The following is a 23,106-nucleotide window of genomic DNA, read 5'->3' as shown; positions in this document are numbered from 1 at the left end:
TCAGAGCCACATAAGTTCTCCTGGATGAATTTATAACTCATTATCCCAAGAGATGGGGGTTAGGGTTAGGGAGGGGAATGTACCAAGTAATACATTAATTAAATACACCCTTTTACAAAACCTTAGATGAATTGCACCCTCACCCCAAGATTTTCCTTGATAGACTGGGGACCCCTATAGACTCTACAGCCACTGAACACTACAACAGATGGACTGTGCCAGAGGCAGGTAGTCCCCAAAGTCACATTTGATCATTCTATTACTGACATTGAAATAAAAATATGGATATTATCCAGGAGTTGTCACTGAGCAAGTATTCTGGCATGATTTACAATATTCATTCAGTACATTTTGTTGAACAACGACCAAAAAAATGACAAAAACAACAGCATAGATTACACATGAATGATCTCTGAAAATAAAAATTTGTCTCCAGTCTTTCTGCCTGCATACATTTGTATTACTGAGCACAGGATGTATGTACTGTGTACAAGGTGGCTGACAATTCTGTAATGGTCTCATTCTCCTTGTAAAATAAGCCACAGCAGTTCTCTTTGCTTTCTCTATGCTGCTAAGTCACTTCAGTCGTGTCCGACTCTGTGCTACCCCATAGACGGCAGCCCACCAGGCTCCCCCGTCCCTGAGATTCTCCAGGCAAGAACACTGGAGTGGGTTGCCATTTCCTTCTCCAATGCAGGAAAGTGAAAAGTGAAAGTGAAGTTGCTCATTCGTGTCCGACTCTTCTCGACCCCATGGACTGCAGCCCACCAGGCTCCTCCATCCATGGGATTCTCCAAGCGAGAGTACTGGAGTGGGGTGCCATTGCTATAAGGGGTCTTAAACCCAGAGCTTCCCTGGTAGTTCAGACAGTAAAGAATATGCCTACAATATGGGAGACCTGGGTTTAATCCCTGGGTTGGGAAGATCCCTGGTAAGGGGAATGGCAACCCACTCCAGTATTCTGGCCTAGAGAATCCCATGGACAGAGGAGCCTGGCGGGCTACAGTGCATGGAGTTGCAAAGAGTCAGACACGACTGAAAAACTAACACTTTCACTTTTCAAACCCCCTAGGGAACCTGTGTGATACATGACAAAGCTGGAATTTGATTTCTCATTCCTAAATTCCCAAGGCTCTGCCTGCTTCACAGAGCCTCCTGCCTTTCATATACACGTATTACATGGCATAAACTTTATATGTAGGAAGAAAGGATGCCAATGAGTTCATAGAGTCTCAGTGGCAGAAGTGAGAGTCCCCAGGAATTAGTTGTCTGCAAAAAATGCTGAGACATAGAAAAGTATCCCATTTGTGAGGGTGAGTGCTGTTGTACCCGTCCCTAACAGGTCTGTCAGGAGCCAAATGCATCTTGGAAAGATGGATTCAGGTTATTTCTGTGACACTGTTACCTCCCTGGCACCAGTGCCCTGAGCACCCCTGTGCCTTCCCCTCTGTCCATTTCCCTTTATCTCTCTATAAGCTCCTGCTCTCTCCCCAAGTCCTGGCACAAGACTGCGCATGTCGGCAGATCCTAGGTGAAGGCTGGCTGCCCTGGCGTGACTCAGAGGCTGGCCTCCACAGGCTTCTTCTGCTGGTTCACAAAGGACAGAACCGTAGCTTCTGTTTCATGCTTTCTGGCCGTGAATCCCTTCTTGGCCCAACACTGACTTGTTGACAAGACAGTGCTCTGGCCTTCATTCCCTGGATCCTCACACCATCTCGCATCTCTGAGAAATGCACATGAGGGTGGGCGACAGAGGAAAGGCCAGCCTGTCTCCTCCGCAGCAGCTGATCCTGGCTCTCCCTGGAGGACCAGGACCGGCCCAGCAGCGTTCAGCCCGCTGGCATCCTCCGGTAGCACGTGTCCCTGAGTTTGCTGTCCTTTTGGAGTTAGCCTGCTTGGGGCGGGGGAGCCCTGGGTGCCTTCCCTCACCAGGGCAACAGAAACAGCAGGTGGTTCTCTGTACCTGACCCCAGACCAGGGGCTGGGAGTATCTGCAAGGTGTGCACAGTGAGCCAGATCCTTCTGGAGCTCCTGAGGTCATGAAATACACATCCATTCTTTTCTTCTTAAATTTTTTATTTTGTATTGAGACACAGCTGATTAACAGTGTTGTTATAGTTTCAGGTGAACAGCGAAGAGACTCAGCCATACAGTCTCCCCCAAACCCCCTTCCCATCCAGGCTGCCACAAAACATTGAGCAGAGTTCCCTGTGCTGTACAGTAGGTCCTTGTTGGTTATCCCTTTTTAATGTAGCAGTGAATATACATATGTTCCTAGCAACTGGCCAAGCCCTGAGGACTTTATAAGATAATCTTAACCTAAATGATGAATAGCAACCCTGAAGAACTGTTGTAAGGAGATGGCTAGCATTTAATAAGAGAGTTTTTAAACCTTACACATGCATGAAGCTGGAAAGTAAGACATCTACGTGGCCTCCTTCACCCCCTACAGCACAGTCACACAGACTTTCTTGGGGCGTATACATGTGTTTCTGGGCTTATGTGACTCATGGCCGTGTCCCCACTCAAACAGAAGCCCCGGGAGGACAGAGGTGACAACTCTGCTCAGTGGTCCTCACAGGCACTGCCATTCTGCTTGGCACACAGTAGATGTTCAATAAATATTTGTAAATGAATATTAATGAATTCACAGAAACTCACTCTGTGCTGGTCGTAGTTTGGAAGGGCACACAGAATAAACGAACCCCCTAAAGAGAAAACTGCGGTGAATTTTTAAAGGATGAAATGGACACAATAGGAATATCCTGAAATATTAGTGTGGATTTCTGAGCCTGCACTCCTATTGCTAATTACAAGACAATTTGTGAAATCTCAGGCATGCATCTGCATGGCATATAATGAGGAGAAAGCGTGATTATTAAAAACCAAACCATAGCAGATTTGTGAGTGGATCAAAATCCCAGTTGGGAATGGGGGTTGGGAACAGGGTGCCCAGGAGTGCACGGCCATATGCACGTTGAAAAGCACCCCGGTGTTGGTTCCGCACAGATCGTGGATGGCCGGCTGTGGTTTCAGCTGGACTGCGGCAGCGGCCCCGGCATCCTGGGCATCTCGGGCCGTGCAGTCAACGACGGGAGCTGGCACTCGGTCTTCCTGGAGCTCAACCGCAACTTCACCAGCCTGGCCCTGGACGACAGCTACGTGGAGCGCCGCCGGGCGCCCCTCTACTTCCAGACGTTGGGCACCGACAGCGCCATCTACTTCGGGGCCCTGGTGCAGGCGGACAGCATCCGCAGCCTGACCGACGCGCGGGTCACGCAGGTGCTGAGCGGCTTCCAGGGCTGCCTGGATTCCGTGGTGCTGAATAACAACGAGCTGCCGCTGCAGAACAAGCGCAGCAGCTTCGCCGAGGTGGTGGGCTTGACCGAGCTGAAGCTGGGCTGCGTGCTCTACCCCGACGCCTGCGAGCGCGGGCCCTGCCAGCACGGAGGCAGCTGCGCAGGCCTGGCCTCCGGAGGTGAGCGCCCTGGGCTCCCGGGCTCCGCCAATGGGGGGAAGGGGGATGGGAGGGATAGGGGGTGGGATGGTAGGGGGAGGCAGACCTGCCGGACTGCTCTCTCAAGCATCACCAACCCGAGTGCTCTCCCAGAGAGGTGGATTCCGTGCTGGCTCAGCCTCTTAACCCCCTGATGAAAGCTGGCAATTACAGGAGCCAGTCGCTTTGCAGAATCCCAAGGGCCCAGAAGGCCAGCTGCAGGGGCCTTCAAGGTGCTGTCTGGTGTCCTCTCCCCACCCTCTCCACACCTTCCCAGGTCTCAGCCGCCCAGAGGAACAGGATGCCCTTTGAAGTATCTGCCCGCTTTGGACCACTTGCATGTAACTGCAGAAAGACTGGTAACAATCTGAGTTGTAATGACCACGCACTACCCTTTCACAGGCAGACATGGGAGTTTACTAGAAGCTAATGAGCACCTGAGGGTGAATACGCCACCCTAGAAACAGAAGTGTAGAGGAGATGTTTTGGAGGAAGCTTTTAAAATGTGTGTATTACAAATAAGCCTAGTGCAACTCCAAAAGAACAAGGAGAAGGCAATTTACATGAACCATCAAGACAGTCGATGAGAGCAATGATGCTTTACCCCAGTACAATTTTCCCCAGAGATCATGAAGAGGACAGAATGGAGTAGGCAAAAAAAGAGGGGGAGAGGCAGGGATGGTGTGGATTTATAGAGGGTTTCTGTTGTATGAGGGGAAAGCTAAGACTCTTTCAGTCAAGGAGTCTGAAGATGGAAGAATCCCTAACTTTACTCAGATGCAGGATCTGAGTTAACATAAACTAGGTCAGGCTCTCCTGGCTGAAGGCTTTGCCATCTGGTTCCACTTGAGGCCCTCTGTGGAATCTCTCAGTGGGAGTGTGATTAGCAAATTTAAACCTTCCTCACAAATCACATAGAGATTTCGCTGTGTACATTACCATCTACTGTTGGTGAAGCCCAACTCCAAATTTAGACTCCATTTTATTATTAGAATGTTGTGAACTGCCCATGAAATGATGCGCTACTGAAACATGGACACCGAAGTTATTTAGGCTTGCATATGTTACTGCCGCAACGAGGGCCACTTGCCCTGGGGGGAGATTTCTGCTGTCTCGATTTAAGAAATCTATTTGCTTTTTTTACTGTCTCAGCAGTATATGTAAATAAAGGGTTGTTATGGTGCCATAATTCTCGAATGATGGGCAGTAACTATACTTCAGTGGTTCTATAAAGCAGCCTATTATGACAAGTCATGGCCAGTTTTTCACCAGCCAAAACAATTCTGCTAGTGTGAGCTATCCACGATATATAAAGGGAGCATATAATTAAATTGGGTTGAAATAGAACACCACTCCATGTCAAATACTGGGTCCACAGCCACAAATTGTAACATACTTTTAACAGTGGCAGGATGTTGTTTTGCTGGCAAAGCTATGGGTTTCCACAATGGGTTAGCATGAAAATAATAATAATCACTGTGTTAAGGAAAAAGACTAAGGGAGCTTGTTTTTTCTTCAGTGTATATTTTAATTTTGTTGTTGTTCAGTTGCTAAGTCATGTCTGACTCTTTGCCAATCCATGGACTGCAGCATACCAGGCTTCCCTGTCCTTCACTATCTCCCAGAGTTTGCTCAAACTCACGTCCATTGAGTTGGTGATGCCATCCAACCATCTCATCCTCTGTCACCCCCTTGTCCTCCCACCTTCAATCTTTCCCAGCATCAGGGTCTTTTCAAATGAGTCAGTTTTTCACATCAAGTGCCCAAAGTATTGGAGCTTCAGCTTCAGCATCAGTCCTTCCAATGAATATTCAGGACTGATTTCCTTTAGAATTGACTGCTTGGATCTCCTTGCAGTCCAAGGGACTTTCAAGACTCTTCTCCAGCACCACAATTCAAAAGCATCAATTCTTCAGGGCTCATCCTTCTCTAATTACCATAAAAATCCCTGAACTAAGTCTTCAGTGCAGGTATGTTCATTAAATATCTATGACCCCCATCAGAAACAGCAGTTGTCCTTTGTTTTTTAAAGCTCATTTGGCTTAACCAAAGTTTAGGACTGAGGACCCACCTGCCATATATTGATACTTTTTCACATGGTCTAAAGAACGTGCCATGCTTTCCCTTCCCCAGAGACCCAGCTTTGCCCATAGGTTGCATCCCCTGTCAAACACCTCATTGTCCCTTGCTCTCCAGCTTCCCCCTATACTTGGACTTGGGATTGGGATTCTGTGGCAGGTATTCTTTCTTCCAAGGGAATAAAGTCTTTCTTTTATCAGCTCAAATCTTTGCTTTCTCCTGGGAGCTCATGTTTTCCTAAAACAAAGTATCTTTCCTCATCTCCATCTCCCTTCTCCCAAACCTACTACCTCTTATGAGAGAGTTAGTTGAGAGAACCCCCTGGTCCTTATCTCAGGACCCGCCCCACCAGGCATGGCCCAGAAAGGGCAGTACTGTGCACAGCAGTGCTGAGCCCGGGCCAGCAGACTCCTGGCAACTCACCAAGAAATCCAAGAGGACTTGCTTCCATGGGGACTGCAGAGCCCTCTTCTGAGGAGGTACCTATTTGCTGCCTAGCTATCAGGATTGGGGTCTTAGCTTCTAGAAAAGAGGAGAGAGAATCCATTTTCTTGCCCCACTCTCTGTTCACATGAGAGGGCTTTTTGCTGGGTCCCCATATCCCATCTGCAAATTCCCTTAATCAGGGGCACCCAACCTCCAAGATCTAATGCCTGATGATCTGAGCTGGAGCTGATGTAATAGTAATAGAAATAAAGGGCACAATTAATGTAATGTGCCCGAATCATCTACAAACCACCCCTGGTCCATGTAAAACTTGTCTTCCACCAAACCTGTCCCTGAGTACCAAAAAGGTTTGAGGACTGCTGCCCTAAATTGAGGAGAAGTAGATGGCAACCCACTCCAGTATTCTTGCCTAGAGAATCCCGTGGATAGAGGAGCCTGGTGGGTTGCTGTCCAGAGGGTTGCACAGAGTCGGACATGACTGAAGCGACTTAGCATGCATGCATGCCCTCAGTTCAGTTCAGTTCAGTGGCTCAGTCATGTCCGACTCTTTGCAACCCCATGAATCACAGCACACCAGGCCTCCCTGTCCATCACCAACTCCCGGAGTTCACTCAGACTCACTTCCATCGAGTCAGTGATGCCATCATGCCATCATGGATGATCCAGCCATCTCATCCTCTGTCGTCCCCTTCTCCTCCTGCCCCCAATCCCTCCTAAATTGGTGCTAAATAGTAGGGAGGTGTAGGGGGAGCAAGAAAAGGCAGAAGCAACAGTTTGGCCTTTAACTCGTATCTGTGAACTGTTTAGCTAATTATAAGGTTATTTAAAGTAAGGGAGAAATCATCTCAGTTGTGAGTGATGATTTAAAAAGAACAAGAAAGAAAAAGAGAAAAAATAAAAAGAACAAAGAGACTGTCATTAATGAAAGAATATTCATGCCTGGAAGAATTCCCTCTGGCTACCAGGGTATCTAATCACAGGGAAAGAGTCTTACTTCCCCAGATCAAAGGCTAGAATGCAAGGAGCAGTCAAAGAGGAAATTTGAGCTGGAGAAAGTAGAGCAAGGTGCTTAAATGACTCCTTGCACATGAGAATGTTGATAACACAGTTATCTGAGCATCTTGCTGTTGTTGCAACCCTGAGTTATGTGTCACTCTAAACTTCCATGACACATGTGTTTCTACAGTCATTCTCTTGGGCCTTAGAGGATGCTGGAGGATATTGGTCATTGGCTGTCCTGATAAACCTCTGCTCTCAAATCATGACAATCTTAGCACCAGACTCTTGTTCAGATCATTCAGAGTTTTAAAAGTGGGCAACCCAGAGCATGAAGCATATTTCTTTCAGAGAAGGAGGATTCTGCTCGAACCACTTCCAAGCCCACTCAAACCCTTGACAAGGCTGCCGAGTCTGCTAGCTCGGAACAGCGTGGTCAGCAGATTTGACCAGTGTTATACCTCTGTCTGTCCCACGAGCCGGCCACAAGAACCCAGGGGAGTCAGGGCCCAGAACACTGACTTGTAATAAGAGGGTAATTATGACTCTGAAAATCAACCACAGAGGGAAGGCTCTCTCTTGGCAAAGCCTTAAAATTATATGTATTTCATAAACATGAGCTGGAAATAGCAACCACCATGGAAAAGAACTAGCCTAGTCCCACTGTGACCCCTGTGCTTCCAGACCCAGTGGGTCGGCAGCAGCCCAGGGAGCACCCATGGTCTGAATATGCGGGTCTCAGTCCTCAGAGTCTCGTCCTGCTCAGCTGAAGCCCGTGACCAGAAAACACAGTGCAGATAAACTATAATTTGGCAAAGCAGTGTGGCAACTGAGACTGCCAGGCAGAAACACTCATTGAGGCTGCTTTCATAAGACTGAAAACTTAACTCTTTTTTTTTTTTAATATTTATCTTTTTAATTGATTGATGATTGCTTTACAATATTGGTTTGATTTCTGTCATACATCAACATGAATTAACCATAGGTGTACATATGTCCCCTCATTCTTGAATCTCTCTCCCAGCTTCCACCTTTTCCCACCCCTCTAGGTTATTACAGCTCAATCTTAAAATGAGAAGTTTATAACTTTCAGTGATAGAGTCCTATTTGTTAACATGTCTGTTTGTTACTATGTCCTTGACACTGTGGTAAGCACTTGTAAGTGCTTCTGCACTGAGATACAGTTCTCACCCAAATACCCTTGTTGTTGTTCAGTCGCTAAGTGTGTCTGACTCTTTGCGACGCCATAGACTGCAGCACGCCAGGCTTCCCTGTCCTTCACTGTCTCCCAGAGTTTGCTCAAACTCATGCCCATTAAGTAGGTGATGCCATCCAACCATCTCATCCTCTGTTGTCCCCTTCTCCTCCCGCCTTCAATCTTTCCCAGCATCAGGGTCTTTCCCAATGAGTCAGCTCTTTGCATCAGGTGGCCAAAGTATTGGAGCTTCAGCTTCAACATCAGTCCTTCCAATGAATATCCAGGGTTGATTTCCTTTAGGATGGGCTTATTTGATCTCCTTGCTGTCCAGGGGACACTCAAAAGTCTTCTCCAGCACCACAGCTTGAAAGCATCAATTCTTCTGTGCTCAGCCTTCTTTATGGTCCAGATCTCACACCTGTACCTGGATCAGTGGTATTCTTTGCTCCCCTCAACTCCCATTTTTCTGATGAAAAAGTAACCAGCCCACTGGCACACCGCTAGTAAGGTCGGGAAGCCAGGACTTGATGCCTGTTTGTGGAACTCCTGCCCCCTGCCCCCAGCCTACACTCTTAACCTTTGTTACTCAAAATGTGTTCCAAGCAACAGTAGCAGCAGCATCACTGGAAATGTTAAAAATGCAGCATCTGAGAATAAATCAGAATCTGTGTTTTTAACAAGATCCCTCAGTGACATGCTGCTTTATCTCTCTGTCTCCGAACTGCCCTGAACCGCCCCTCCAAAAAAGAAACAAGTTCTATTCTGCTTTTGCGTGTTGAATATAGTATTTCTCAAACTCCACAGTGCCTCTGCACCACCTGAGAACCTGATTAAAATGAGATCTTGTTCTAGAAGACTCTCTTGCTTGTTAAGGAGAAAGGAAAATCTGTTGACTTGCCCCGGTCATTCTTTTTCCACGTCAGAGGAACTTTCTGCTAGGTCACTGAGTTGTATTTTGCAAATTCCTGAACTTACCACCAAAAAAAAAAAAAAAAATTATCAGTGAAAAGTTTGGAGAAAGAAAAAGATCCAAACCTACAAATCAGAATCTCAGAATCTGCAAGAGTAGAATTCAGGCATCTCTGTTTATAACAAGCCTCCAAAGTCTATGCAGTTCTGAACTTGAGAACCACTGACATTTGAGAATCCCAATAAATTCCTTATTTGCCAGAATGTGAATCAGTGAATTCCAGGAGACATAGGACATTCAGAAATTGAATGTCAGGTGCATAGCCTGCATTTCGTAATAACTGCTTTAATGTAAAGATTGAACTTTGTTCCTCAGAAGTTTGGGGTCACCCTGAGCTCCCTTTCAAAGGTAAAAGTAATAGTGTGTACCTTCCCCCTCTAAGCAACGTGCACAAGGCAGCAAGTTCCCAGATGTTGTAAATAGCTGGGCACAGAAGCATCTTCAGTTACAGGGTGACCTGTGCTACTTTGTGTGATGTTTTGAGCCCCTAACTTGTAAATGTCTAGATTAATTCAGTCTATCAAACTCTAATCAATTGCCTGACTTGTGCAAAGCCCTGTGTTAAGTTCTAGGATCCTGTTGATGTCTCTGTGACCAACGGATCCACTTATGCGGCCTCCCTCCCTTCATGGCGGGCTTAAAAGAATTGGACAGGTTTCCTGGGTATGCTCCGTCCACTGGCCCACTTAGCACTGGGGGACAAAAAAGCCAGGCTCCAAGATAATATACTGTGGACAAATTTGACTAAGATTTGAAGCTTATGAGGGGGAAAATTTTTTTTTTTTTTTTCCCCCCTGGGTGTCTTTCTTCTAAATACTGAATTAACTTTCTGGGGATTACTTTAGAAAAACCTCATAGTAATAGCATTAATAATATTTTATTGATCCTAATAGAAAAACTCAAAACCCTAAAGCACTCAAATTTTGTGCAGACACAAAAGAACATGCTAGAAAGTGAAATGTTACAGTGTGCTTAATGTTGTTAACACAGTAAGTGTTTCTGGATCCTCAAGGAAAGTATTAGAGGCTCAGCCCAATGTATAGTGTGGGAATTGTGACCCACCTTTCCTTGGGAAAGTTAGAGAGCTCCCTTTCAAAAGTTTTCATCTCATGAGGTCTGAAGGTATTGCATGGGCCCTGCTTGGGGAAAGAGGAAAGTCTGAGTGACTTCAGGTTGAGGGGGTGAAGTAGTGACAGAGGCTATAAGCCACAGCTAAGCTCACTCCACTTTTGGGTGGCACCCCACATAATAATTTGGTCAGCAGTTTTCTCAAGCTCACTGAGACTCACATGGACATAAGTTTCAATATTTCCCCATAAATAGCCCACATGCATGTTAAGTCACTTCAGTCATTTCTGACTCTTTGTAACCCCATGGACTGTAGCCCGCCAGGCTCCTGTGTCCACGGGATTCTCCAGGCAAGAATACTGGAGTGGGTAGCCATTCCCTTCTCTAGATACTGCCTACAAGTCAGAGTTAAAAAAAAAAAAACTCATGGCTTTCCGTTGTTTGATTATGAGCAAGAGAAACGAAGCTGATTTCTGAATCCATTCTAATTACAGTAATTACAACAATAAAGCACCTAATGTTTGTGGGCTTCATTGTGGTTGATGAATCCAGAAACCTCATTATCCTCTGAGTGGGTATGAGTGATGCTTAATTATCAGATAAAAACGGAGGTTCCTAGAGGTCAGGCAGCTCAGCTGATGGGAAACAGCCAGAACTTAGATGTGTACCCACCACATCACCGCCCTCTCCCCAAATCATAAAGTTCCTGGAGTGTCTAAATGCAGTCCATAACTGAGCAAGCATAGTGGTTGATGCTGACTTCAGATCCCAAGTGCTAGTTGCACATTTGCCATTATTTCCCTCTTTGTGCAAAAGGCAGATGTTTCCTTATCAAGGAGCCAAAACCGAATCAGGATAATGTTCACCTCCACCAAGCGAGTGGGGCAGAAGGTGGAAGTCATCACTTGGATGAATCAGATCAGAAAACAACTACTAAGTCAAAGGAGTAAGATAGAAATGATCTTGATAATTTGCCTACATGGTCCAAATTCACCCTATAATTGCTGAAACCATTTCCATTTATTGCATGTAATAGGTTTTGCCATGTTCTTCTTTGAGCAAGGAAAGGAGAGGGCATTTTAAGTTCTTCTGGGTGCAGATTTCAAAATCATCTGCATCAGCTGTAACTAGTATCGCAAGCAAGAGCATAGCTTTGAGGCAAGGCTTTAAAATACACTTCTCGTTTCATAAGGATTTGCAAGGTGAAAATTGTGTGTGTGTGTGTGTGTGTGTTTTCACATGTGTATCTCAGTGCTAACAGAACAATTATCTTATTTTTTTTAACTTTTTATTTTGTACTCATGTGTAGCCAATTAACAAACAATGCGATAGCTTCAGGTGAACAGCAGAGGGACTCAGCCATACATATACATGTATCCATTCTCCCCCAGCCTCCCCTACCATTCAGGCTGCCACATAACATTGAGCAGAGTTCCATGTGCTATACAGTAGTAGGTCTTTGTTGGTTCTTGTTATTTAGTTGCTCGGTCGTGTTCAACTCTTTGCAACCCCATGGACCATCACCTGCGAGGCTCCTCTGTCCGTGGGATTTCCCAGGCAAGAATACTGGAGTGGGTTGCTGTTTCCTTCTCCAGGGGATCCTCCTGATCCAGGGATCGGACCCACATTTCTTAAGTCTCCTGCATTGGGAGGTGGGTTCTGTACCACTAGCACCACCTGGGAAGCCCCTTGTTGTTTATCTATTTTAAATACAGCAGAGTACATGCCCCTCCTAAACTCCCTACCCATCCCTTCCTCCCATCCCTCCCCCTTACAACCAGAAGCTCATTCTTTTATATGTGGAATCTAAAAAAGAAATGATACAATGAGTTTACTTACAAAACAGCAACAGACTCAATTATCTTTTTTAAATCTGGAAAGTGGTATAAAGTGGCATCTCCCACTTGTTGACTATGTAACTTTGGGCAAATAATCCTATGTAAGATTCAGTTCCCATTTTTTAAAATAATGGTACTTTTAGCATAGGGTTCTTATCAATTATTAAGTGAGATAATGCATGGAAAGCTCCTAGCATTTTTCCTAGCATGTAAGAAGCTGATGTTCTTGCTAATAGTTTCCCTATTTGATATTTTCCAACCCAAGAAAAAAGAATCCACTGTTTTGAATAAAACTTTGAGATTATCCTCTGAATTTTTTCTTTCATGTACACAAAAGTGTTAAAATATTATTTGTGATCAAATAATGCCTGGCCATCTTTTGAATTCTTTCCCTCTATTTGTATTTTATATATGGTAATGCTTTGGAAAAGCAGAAGCTTTAATATGTTGTTATCTTTATTATGATTATTTGGCTCCCTGAAGGGTGCCTGATGCTGTCCATCTCCCTGCATCTCATTGGCTCCCTGGGGAGTTGTGGGGAGCCTAGTAAGTGGCAAGTTCTAGCTTAGTGACAAGTTCCAATGCCAATACAGTCTTTGAGAAATATTTGAGAATCTGAAAGTCTGGATTCAAGTTCAAATTCATCACTTACTAGCTGTACATACTTGAACAAGCCACTCATCTCTCCAACACTCCCAGGGAGTTAGGGTGTTAATGGAGCCTCTTATTTTCTTTCATGGAATTATTGTGAACCTTCATAGAATGACAAAGTGATTTTAAGCCACTAAAACATTACATCACTTAATATCATTATGGCAAACTTGCTGATATTATAAAAAGTATTATTAATAATAATAGGGCTCAGGCCATGATAATGAGATCATAAATAATACTTTGTTAGAATGAGTTAATTTTATTAACAAGCCACTTTTGCAAAGGCTTAATAGCAAATATAACTTTTCTTTCATAAAAAAAAAAAAACCTGACTACTTTTTAAAATCCAATTGCTTTTCCTTTTCAGCATGTTAATGTAAAAATCTCTCTAAATTTAAAGTTCTGAAATCTTCCCTGGTGGCTCAGATGGTAAAGAATCTGCCTGCAAGGCAGGAGACCCAGGTTCCATCCCTGGGTCAATCAGATCCCCTGGAGAAGGGACTGACTACCCACTCCAGTATTCTTGCTGGAGCCTGGTGGGCTACAGTCCACAGGGTCGCAAAGAGTCTGGCATGACTGAGTGACTAACACTCACAAAAGCAAGATGTCTTGCAAAGGGCTCTGCTCCTCTTGTCCCATGGATTTGAGATCAAGAGAGCAGATCCTGGAGAGTTTGCTTCTGTCTTTAATAAACAGAGAAATTCAGATAGAGAGTGCAATGAAGTGTGACTGTTAAACATGCAATTCAGGAGAAAACTGAACAACTCAGGACTGTGGAGCCAGACTGCTGGGGTTCAAGTCCACTCTAGTTTCATGACTACATAATCTATTTCTCTGTACCCCATCTATAAAATTGGAATAATAATAATAGTCCCTTTATTGTAGGCTTGTTTTGAGACCTAAATGAGTTAATGCAAGTAAAGTGCTTAGAACTGTCCTTTGTTGCTGTTCAGTCGCTCAGTCATGTCTGACTTTGCAACCCCATGGACTGCAGCACGCCAGGCTTCCCTGTCCTTCACTGTCTCCCAGGGTTTGCTTAAACTCATGTCCATTGAGCTTCTGATGCCATCCAGCCATCTCATCCTCTGCCCCCCTCTTCTCCTCCTGCCTTCAATCTTTCCCAGCATCAGGATCTTTCCCAATGAGTTGGCTCTTCACATCAGGTGGCCAAAGTATCGGAGCTTCAACTTCAGCACCAGTCCTTCCAGTGGACATTCAGGCTTGATTTCCTTTAGGATTAACTGGTTTGATCTCCTTACTGTCCAAGGAGTCTCAAGAGTCTTCTCCAGCACCACAGTTCGAAAGCAACTGTCCTTGGTCCATAATAAATGTCACTGTTAGCTACCATCATTGTCATCACCTTCAAAATAGACATCTAATTTTCTCAGGTGCAGAACAGGGCTTCTCCTTGTGCAGGATTTGTAGTGATCTCTGTGCTCATAGGTGGTGTTTTTCTGTCCTTGTATCCCTATCCCCAGTTGTGCTGGTAAACCAGTTCTCTAAAAATAAAACTCGTGATCTGAGTGTTTGCTGATTTCTGTGGTGTAACTCTTCCCAGCCTGGCTGGCATCAGGCTACCAGTGATTTAATAGCTGTCTGCCAACTTCCTGAACACTTAAAGTCAGTACCCTCAACCTTAGATGAGCCAGCTCCAGCGCGCCACTGCTGATGGCTTAGACACACGGTGGCAGTGAGGAGGTTAAACAGTCAGGCTGGCAGCCGCATCGAGTAGTGAGTAGCGCTAAGTGACGAAAAGCAGGAGGAAATGTGTGGGAGTACAACGGTACCCTGGAGGACGGGCCTCGCTTTAAATTCTGATTTCCTAAGGTCAGAGACGCCAAATCAAAGAAATCAAACCCGTGAGCCTCCATAGCAGCCAGTTTCCATGACAGTCAAATGCCCCTTATTTTCAGACAGTCCTTCCTTGCCCCTCCCTGGCCCACTGATGTTCTCAGAGCTTCCTAGCAGATTTCTACTTTTATTCCACCCCATTCTTCAGTATGAACTGATAAGCCAGGATTATCAGACAAGGAATGAAATCCTCTCATTTGGAAGATAGGGACTGTCTTAAGGTTCCCCAGAGAAACAGAAACTATAGGATAGATGAATGGATAGATAGATGACTGATGGATAGATATACAGATTATAGATAGGAATGGAGGGAGAGAAACAAACAGAGAAAGAGAGAGACTGATTGATTTTTAAGAAATTTGCTCATAGGATTGTGGGACTGGCAAGTCTGAAGTTTATAGGGCACGACAGCAGGCTAGAAATTCATGAAGAGTTCATTTTTCAGTCTTTGATTTGAAATCCTCAGAACTGGAAATTCAGCCAGATTTCTGTGCTGCAGTCTTGAGGTAGAATTCCTTCTTCTTAAGGCTTTCTTTTGAATAGGTAAGATCCACCCACATTATTTTTCCAATAGTCACGTATGGATGTGAAAGTTGGACTATAAACAAAGCTGAGCACTGAAGAATTGATGCTTTTGAACTGTGGTGTTGGAGAAGACTCTTGAGAGTCCCTTGGACTGCAAGGAGATCCAACCAGTCCATCCTAAAGGAGATCAGTCCTGAATATTCATTGGAAAGACTGATGTTAAAGCTGAAACTCCAGTACTTTGGCCACCTGATGTGAAGAGCTGACTCATTTGAAAAGACCCTGATGCTGGGAAAGATTGATGGCGGGAGAAGCAGACAACACAGGATGAGATGGCTGGATGGCATCACTGACTCAATGGATATGAGTTTGAGTAAACTCTGGGAATTGGTGATGGACAGGGAGGCCTGGTGTGCTGCAGTCCATGGGGTCACAAAGAGTCATGACTGAGCACCTGAATGGAACTGAACTGAAGCCACATTATGTAAGATAATCTGCTTTGTGATGCATGCTAAGTTGCTTTGGTCATGTCTGACTCTTTGCGACCCTATAGACTGCAGCCCGCCAGGCTCCTCTGTCCATGGGATTGTCCAGGCAAGAGTACTGGAGTGGGCTGCTATGCCCTCCTCCAGGGGATCTTCCCAACCCAGGGATTGAACCCACATCTCATTATGTTTCCTGCATTGGCAGGTGGTTCTTTACCACTAGTGCCACATGGGAAGCCCAATCTGTTCTACTTAAAGCCAACTCATTGTAAATATTAATCACATCCACAGATACCTTCAAAGCAACATCTAGACTAGTGTTTGACCAGTAACTGGGCACTAGAGCTTAGTCAACTGGACATAGGAAGTCTGCCTTCACAGAGACCAAACCTCAGAAACAGATAAAAGCGACTTGGAAGATACTATACAGGGAGAGAGCTTCATTAACATATTATTAATATCTTTAGAGAAATAAGAGAAGATAGTATAACCTCAAAACAGGAGCCGGATGTTATGTGTTTTAAGAAAATAAAAGCTCAGTGAACAAAGTAAGAGCCTTTGGAAAAACTCAGCATATATGAAAATGTCAATAAAAGTTTCAAAAGATGATAAACTCAGAAAGTAAGACAAAACCCCACATAGGTGTAATTTAAGAGAGAAAAATAAAATTAAAGAAAATCCAAAAGATCTGACATCCAAACCATAAAACTTCCATAAAGATAGAACAGAGAAAATAAAGGAAAGGAAATCATCAATGAAATAAAGAAAATTTCCCAAAGTTCTTACGATTTACAGCTTGTGAGAGATCCCACTGAGTACCCAGGACTGGTTGAAGTAAACCCACATGAAAGTGTACATCATTGTGAAAGCTCAGAAAACTGGGAGCAAGAGAAGGCCTTCCAAACTGTTAAGAGAGGAAAAGAAACCAGGTCACACACAGGAACCAAAATGACTTTGGATTTCTCAAAAGTAACACAGAAGGAATTGCTTAGAATTCCATACCTAACTTAATTATCAAAAAAAAAAAAAAAAAAGTGTAATGATGGAGTAAAAATACGTTCAACTGCGTGAGGTCTCACTTTACCTCATGCACACCCTTCTCAGGAAGCTGCTGTGGAAGAGATGTAATGCCATGAGCGCAGTACCTAGATAAAGTCCTACGTAGAGACATCCTGTCTTTACAGTAGCAGTGTGGTGGGGAAAGCATCTTCCTTCACATCCTGATCTCTGTTCTTGGGATCTGTTCCCTGGGTGTCTTTTCACCCTTCTTACTATCATTCATGTATGTGGTTAATTAGATGAATTTTTGTGGACTAGCACGAGCTACAAACCATTACATGGCATTTTTGTGGCAAGATGTGTTCCAAGTTCAAAATAACCAATTTGCTAATCATCTTTGGAATTTGGACCCTCTTCAGAGGAATTAGGAGGCCACATTACTGAAGAGTCTGTGCACGCTGAGCATCAGCAGAAGCATCTGTGGCTCACGAGCTCCTCTGTTTCTCCAGGTTATCAGTGTACTTGTCTCTCCCAATTCACCGGAAGAAACTGTGAATCTGAGATCACAGCCTGCTTCCCAAACCCCTGCCGGAATGGAGGCTCCTGCGACCCCATAGGAAACACTTTCATCTGCAGTTGCAAAGCTGGGCTCACTGGAGTCACGTAAGTGCGACTGTGCAGTTAGTCTTTTTCTACACTGCCTCTTCTTGGTAAGAAAACAAAATTAACTGGGGCAAAATATCTACTACTGATAGGATGGGCAAATGGTTAATGCCTGTACATGAAGAGTGCTTACCAATGACTAGAATGTTATCAGGGATTATCTCTGAGGAGTGGGATTATGGGTAAATTACATTTTTACTTTATTCTTCTCTATATTTTCAAAAAGTTATATAAGTACTATGTGTTATATAATCTGGAAAAAATTCTTTTAAAGAAAGTCATCTATGACCTAATGTTTCCAGGATAATTCTAAGATAGATATGCTATGCATTTCCCCAGAACTCATCAACTGGACTCTACTGCCTAGGGTTTTATGATCATCCTGAGAAACTAAAGACTTACCTTTACTTTGAAAATCTTTTATTCCCCCAAGAATGAGGGAAATTAAAGTGTTAGCCAAATGGAAAGGGAATGTTTTCAGTTCTGAGTAAAACACCATTTTAACCATCCTTGATGGTTTTAGAAATATATATATATATATAAAAATCTCAAGCAAAGTGATATTCTAATTACAGATCAGTCTTATGTATTCATTAAAGCAAATCTCCTGAGGACTTTACCAGGAAATACTTAGCTGACTTTGAATCGTTGGATGTAATTTAAAGTAATAAAGCTGCATTTATTTTTAACTACTCCATGATTCTGACTAATTTCCAGCTGACCTGGCCTCAATCTGTTCACATTAGGGACATTTGACTACATTTTAAAAGGTGGATTACCAAAGATATACGTGATCGGACCTTTTAAAATGAACATGTCAGAACAACTGCAGAAGTAGAGGACAAGGAAGAGGAAAGACTATATTCTTAAATAACGTTAAACTCAGAGGAAGACTTACATGTTTGCCTATTTTAACTATACTCAAAACAAGTCATGGATTGCTTTAAAGAGAGTAAAGTTGATTTCTTTTTCGTTAGAACGCTTTAATCATTTTCCCCCTGGTAATCTGAGTTAGCATTAGCCTTTAACAGAAACACAGGGATTACCCTGGTAGTCCAGTGACTGAGAGACCACGCTCCCCAATAGGGGCCCAAGGTTCCGTCTCTGGTGAGTTAACTAGATCCCACATTAAATAAATAAAAATAAAATTTAAAAACCTAAGCATAGAATCTGGAAGATAAACATTGCTAGTATCCCTCCACCCAGCGCCTACATATGCCCCATTACTCTAGCTTCCCAAAGAGACCAAAAATTACTGTGTTCATTAGAGGGAAATGTCAGAATCAAAAACTTTCTCCTCCTGGGAAACTCTGTATGGGGTGTCTAGGTTCACAGCTCTTTATCTGCAATTCTACAATCCCCAAAGCTCTAAGAAGTAAAAAGATTGAGAATATAATCGTGGCAAACACTTGCTGGCAAAACCAAGCAAACCATTCCGAGGCTATTCTAGTCTTTATTTCCCTCATTTAGTGTGACTATCCATATGCTTCACTGTAGAAACACTGGTATATTTGGTGATAGGTCCTATGCCAGTTTGTGGGATGGGGTGGGTATTTTACATAATATGAAAGACACGTAGTGTATGTCATTTCTAAAATTGCAAAATTTTGCATTCTGAGATCCATCTGGCCCTGAGCATTTGAAGACCAGTATGTCTTCAACAGCATTTCTGGTTTCTTTTTCCATGCCGTCTCTTCTCTCCCAGGACAGCCCTTTCCTCCCCACCCAGCCGGGCAGGTTCAGAGTACGGGAGAGATGGCATTGGCTGGTTGGTAGGAAGCCCTTCACGTGATGAGGATGTCCTAGGGCCCACGCATCTCCCGTGTACCCTGCATCACGTCATTTCTGTGTTGCTTCAGGGGCCCCTACAGGGGCTTTTTACTGTTCTGAAAGATGTCCGTGTAAGAGCAGACGCACGCCAGCCCTGCTGTTTAAGAGGGGGCTTTTGTGTTCTGTTGCAAAGGTGTGAGGAGGACGTCAACGAGTGCGAGCGGGAGGAGTGTGAGAACGGCGGCGCCTGCGTCAATGTGTTCGGCTCCTTCGTGTGCAACTGCACGCCGGGCTACGTGGGCCAGTACTGCGGGCTGCGGCCGGTGGTGGTGCCCAACATCCAGGCCGGGCATGCCTACGTGGGCAGGGAGGAGCTGATCGGCATCGCCGCAGTGCTCCTGGTCATCGTTGCCCTCATCGTCCTCTTCGTCGTCTTCCGCAAGAAGGTCTTCCGCAAGAGCTACTCCCGCAACAACATCACGCTGGTGCAGGACCCCGCCACGGCTGCCCTGCTTCGCAAGAGCAACGGCGTGCCCTTCCGGAGCCTGCGCGCCGGGGACGGCCGCCACGCGTACCAGGAGGCCGGGCCCCCGCAGGTGCCCGTGCGCCCCATGGCCTACACCCCATGCTTCCAGGGCGACTCCAGGAGCAACCTGGACAAGATCGGAGATGGGCTGGGCGGCGAGCCCCAGGAGATGACCACCTTCCACCCCGAGTCCCCGCGCATCCTGACTGCTCGGCGGGGCGTGGTGGTGTGCAGCGTGGCCCCCAACCTGCCCGCCGTGTCCCCCTGCCGCTCCGACTGCGACTCCATCCGCAAGAACGGCTGGGACGCGAGCACTGAGAGTGAGTCCGCAGGAGGAATTCGGCAGCATTGCTTCCACCAGTGTTTAGTGGAACTTTGGGAAGGGAGAGCGACCCCAGAGGCACAGAGCTCTCCTTAGGACAGGCCCTGACACTGAAGGTTCACACCAGCTCTGAAATATTGCTCTGGTTCCTATCCCCATTTACAGATGGGGAAAATGAAGCTTAGAGAACATACATAAGGTGCCCACCATCACGGAGTTCATAAGAGGCTGTTGGTATTCCAACCCAGGGCTGCCAGCCTCTAAAACCCATGCTCTTCTCATAACAACATACTCTTGGCAGTAAACCAAGCAGGGTAGCCACATATGCAATATACAGGAAGTGTGCTCTGGAAGGTCAGGGGGAGTATTTCCAGTCTTAGGGAGAAGACTTGAGAGGAGCAGAGGGACACTGGAGCTGGACCATGGTGGATTAAAATTCTAGTAAAAGAAAAGTGTCCCACATAGAAGCACCCACAAATTCAGAAGAAGAGCAGGTCCTTCTGTTTGGCTGGAACACAGGGTCCAGGAGACAAGCAGGAAATGTGGTCCAGGCCAGATGCTAGTGTTTCCCTCTCCTATTGGCCTCCTGGAGCAGAATTGTAGGCAAAAGGAAGACCCACAAGTGCAAAGGCCCTGGGGTGGGAAAGACTTTAGTTTATTGAAGAACATAAACAAGGTCAATGTAGTTGGAGCTTGGTGAGCAACACTAATGCAGAATTCTAAGCAGGAAAGTAGCGCAATATAATTTCCATTTTTAAACGATGGTTCAGACCAATCTGTGGAAAAGAGACTAAGCAGAAAGTAAGCGAGAACGAAGCAGTTAGTTGGCCTCTGCGAACATCTAGGCGAGAGGTGGTGATTGTTTTCCCCGCTCTAGTATCAGCCAGGCAAGCTCTGTTGTATCCTATGACTTTTCCTCAGGCCTAGTGGCTTTATATTCAAGCAGCAATAACACCCTGGGTGGCTGGAGTTTCCAAAGGCTGGGGATACAGTACTCTGATATATGTTGGAGCAGAAGCGGGGGTAGGCTGGTTTTAAATGAAGGTAGAAAGCACCTGTAGTCAAGGAGATAAAGGGTTCCTCCATGGAGGAAGGGGGCATGCCTCCTGGTGTCTTTAAGCTTTGGCCACCTCATGCCAAGAGTTGACTCATTGGAAAAGACTCTGATGCTGGGAAGGATTGGGGGCAGGAGGAGAAGGGGACGACAGAGTATGAGATGGCTGGATGGCATCACCGACTCAATGGACATGAGTTTGAGTGAACTCCGGGAGTTGGTGATGGACAGGGAGGCCTGGCGTGCTATGATTCATGGGGTCTCAAAGAGTTGGACGTGACTGAGCAACTGAAATGAATAACCTATTACAAGATGGTAGGAAAGACTGAAGGCAGGAGGAGAAGGGGATGACAGAGGATGAGATGCTTGGGTGGCATCACCAACTCGATGGACATAAGTTTGAGTAAGCTCCGGGAGTTGGTGATGGACAAAAAAGCCTGGCGTGCTGCCGTCCATGGGATCGCAAAGAGTCAGACACGACTGAGCGACTGAACTCAACTGAAGATTTGAGAGGAAACTGTCTGAGAGGGCCTTCTAGAAACAGGAAGCAGCTCAGTTAGTGCAGGGGACACAGAAGGGGTCTCCTGAGGGGTGTCTGGCTCTGTTGTTTAGGAGGAAGGCAAGGCTAGAAGTTTGGATGCCAACTACACTCAAGATGATTGAATCTCTGAGAGTGTGAGTTCACCAAGGGAGCAGGAGCAAAGAGTATGCTCAATCTGGGCCACTTGCAAATGCCTGAATGTGCTAGGTAGGCAGGGGCTAGGGCCAGGAAGGGAAACACACACCGGCCACAAAGAGACAGCCGGAAAAGCAGAAAGGGCGGCGAGCAGAAGTTAAGGGTATCCATAAGGTCAGCAGGGTTCAGTCCCATTAAACCATCCAGGAGGATACAGTCTTACACAGAAAAAAATAGATGTACTATGCTTACCACCTGGATGTTTCTTAGTGATCTCAAGAATGTTTCAGTGAGTCTTCAAGACAGAGTCCAGTGTGCAAGGGTTAAGGATGAAGAGATTTAATGAGAAAACAGAGGCAGTGAAGCCACCACTGCTGTGTGCTGAATCGTTTCCTTAAATCCCACACTGCCCCACGTGGGTGCCAGCTGGAGGAGGGATGAGTGAAATAACTTGCCTGCGTTTGATTCCTGGGTTGAAAAGATCCTCTAGAGAAGGGATAGGTACCCACTCCAGTATTCTTGGGCTTCCCTGGTGGCTCAGCTGGTAAAGAATCCACCTGCAATGTGGGAGACCTGGGTTCGATTCCTGGGTCAGGAAGATCCCCTGGAAAAGGGAAAGGCTACCCACTGCAGTATTGTGGCCTGGAGAATTCCATGGACTGTATAGTCCATGGGGTCGCAAAGAGTCAGACACAACTGAGCGACTTTCACTTCACTTCATGAGCAGTAACTAGAAAAGGGAGGGATAGGATTCGAACCTGGTGCATCAGGTTCTTTTACCAAGACTACTCCTGGAACTTTTACAGGGAGGAGGAAGAGGCACAGGAGAGGGAGGGTCTGCTGATGATGGCAGAGAACCTCTACACATGCCAATCTAGTGCACCCCCACTGCTGAGTCCACCGTTAAGGAGACACACTTATACTTCAAGTAGCTGCCCTTGGAAGAAGGCAATGGCACCCCACTCCAGTACTCTTGCCTGGAGAATCCCATGGATGGAGGAGTCTGGTAGGCTGCAGTCCATGGGGTCGCTAAGAGTTGGACATGACTGAGCAACTTCACTTTATTTTTTATTTTTTTCATTTAACAATATATTTACTCATATGCATGTTGAACGTAACTTACTAGACTGAAAGTTTCCTGATAGTTAGAAATTAATCCATCTTTGTGTTCTTTTATTGTAGCTGATATAGTGATTTGCACATGCAACTTCACTTTAAATGGCAACCCACTCCAGTGTTCTTGCCTGGAGAATCCCAGGGACAGGGGAACCTGGTGGGCTGCCATCTATGGGGCCTCACAGAGTCCGACACGACTGACGCGACTTAGCAGCAGCCGCCCTTGGATTTTACCCATAAATATATTCCCTCTCAAATTATCTGTAGAGTTAGACTTCACTGCAGCCTTGCTAAATCCTCTGGTTAATGGAAAGCCTCCTTTTACTTAGCAATGAAAAGTGGGGGCTTAAATAAGTGGAGGAGTGCAGAGAGG

General features: G+C 45.4%; 1 protein-coding gene across 1 annotated transcript in view; it reads left to right on the top strand.

The window, feature by feature from the left end:
- Positions 1-23,106, top strand: part of FAT3 (FAT atypical cadherin 3) — an 801,625-nt gene that overhangs the window by 766,140 nt on the left and 12,379 nt on the right. The window contains exons 22-24 of the mRNA XM_070365061.1: positions 3,010-3,478; positions 17,116-17,269; positions 19,233-19,885. Of these exons, the coding sequence (XP_070221162.1) occupies positions 3,010-3,478; positions 17,116-17,269; positions 19,233-19,885 (1,276 nt within the window). The remainder of the gene's footprint in view (positions 1-3,009; positions 3,479-17,115; positions 17,270-19,232; positions 19,886-23,106) is intronic.

The sequence above is a fragment of the Bos mutus genome, chromosome 29, assembly GCF_027580195.1.
Source record: "Bos mutus isolate GX-2022 chromosome 29, NWIPB_WYAK_1.1, whole genome shotgun sequence".
In the NCBI taxonomy this organism is placed as follows: Eukaryota; Metazoa; Chordata; class Mammalia; order Artiodactyla; family Bovidae; genus Bos; species Bos mutus.
This window is presented reverse-complemented; position numbering and strand designations above follow the sequence as displayed.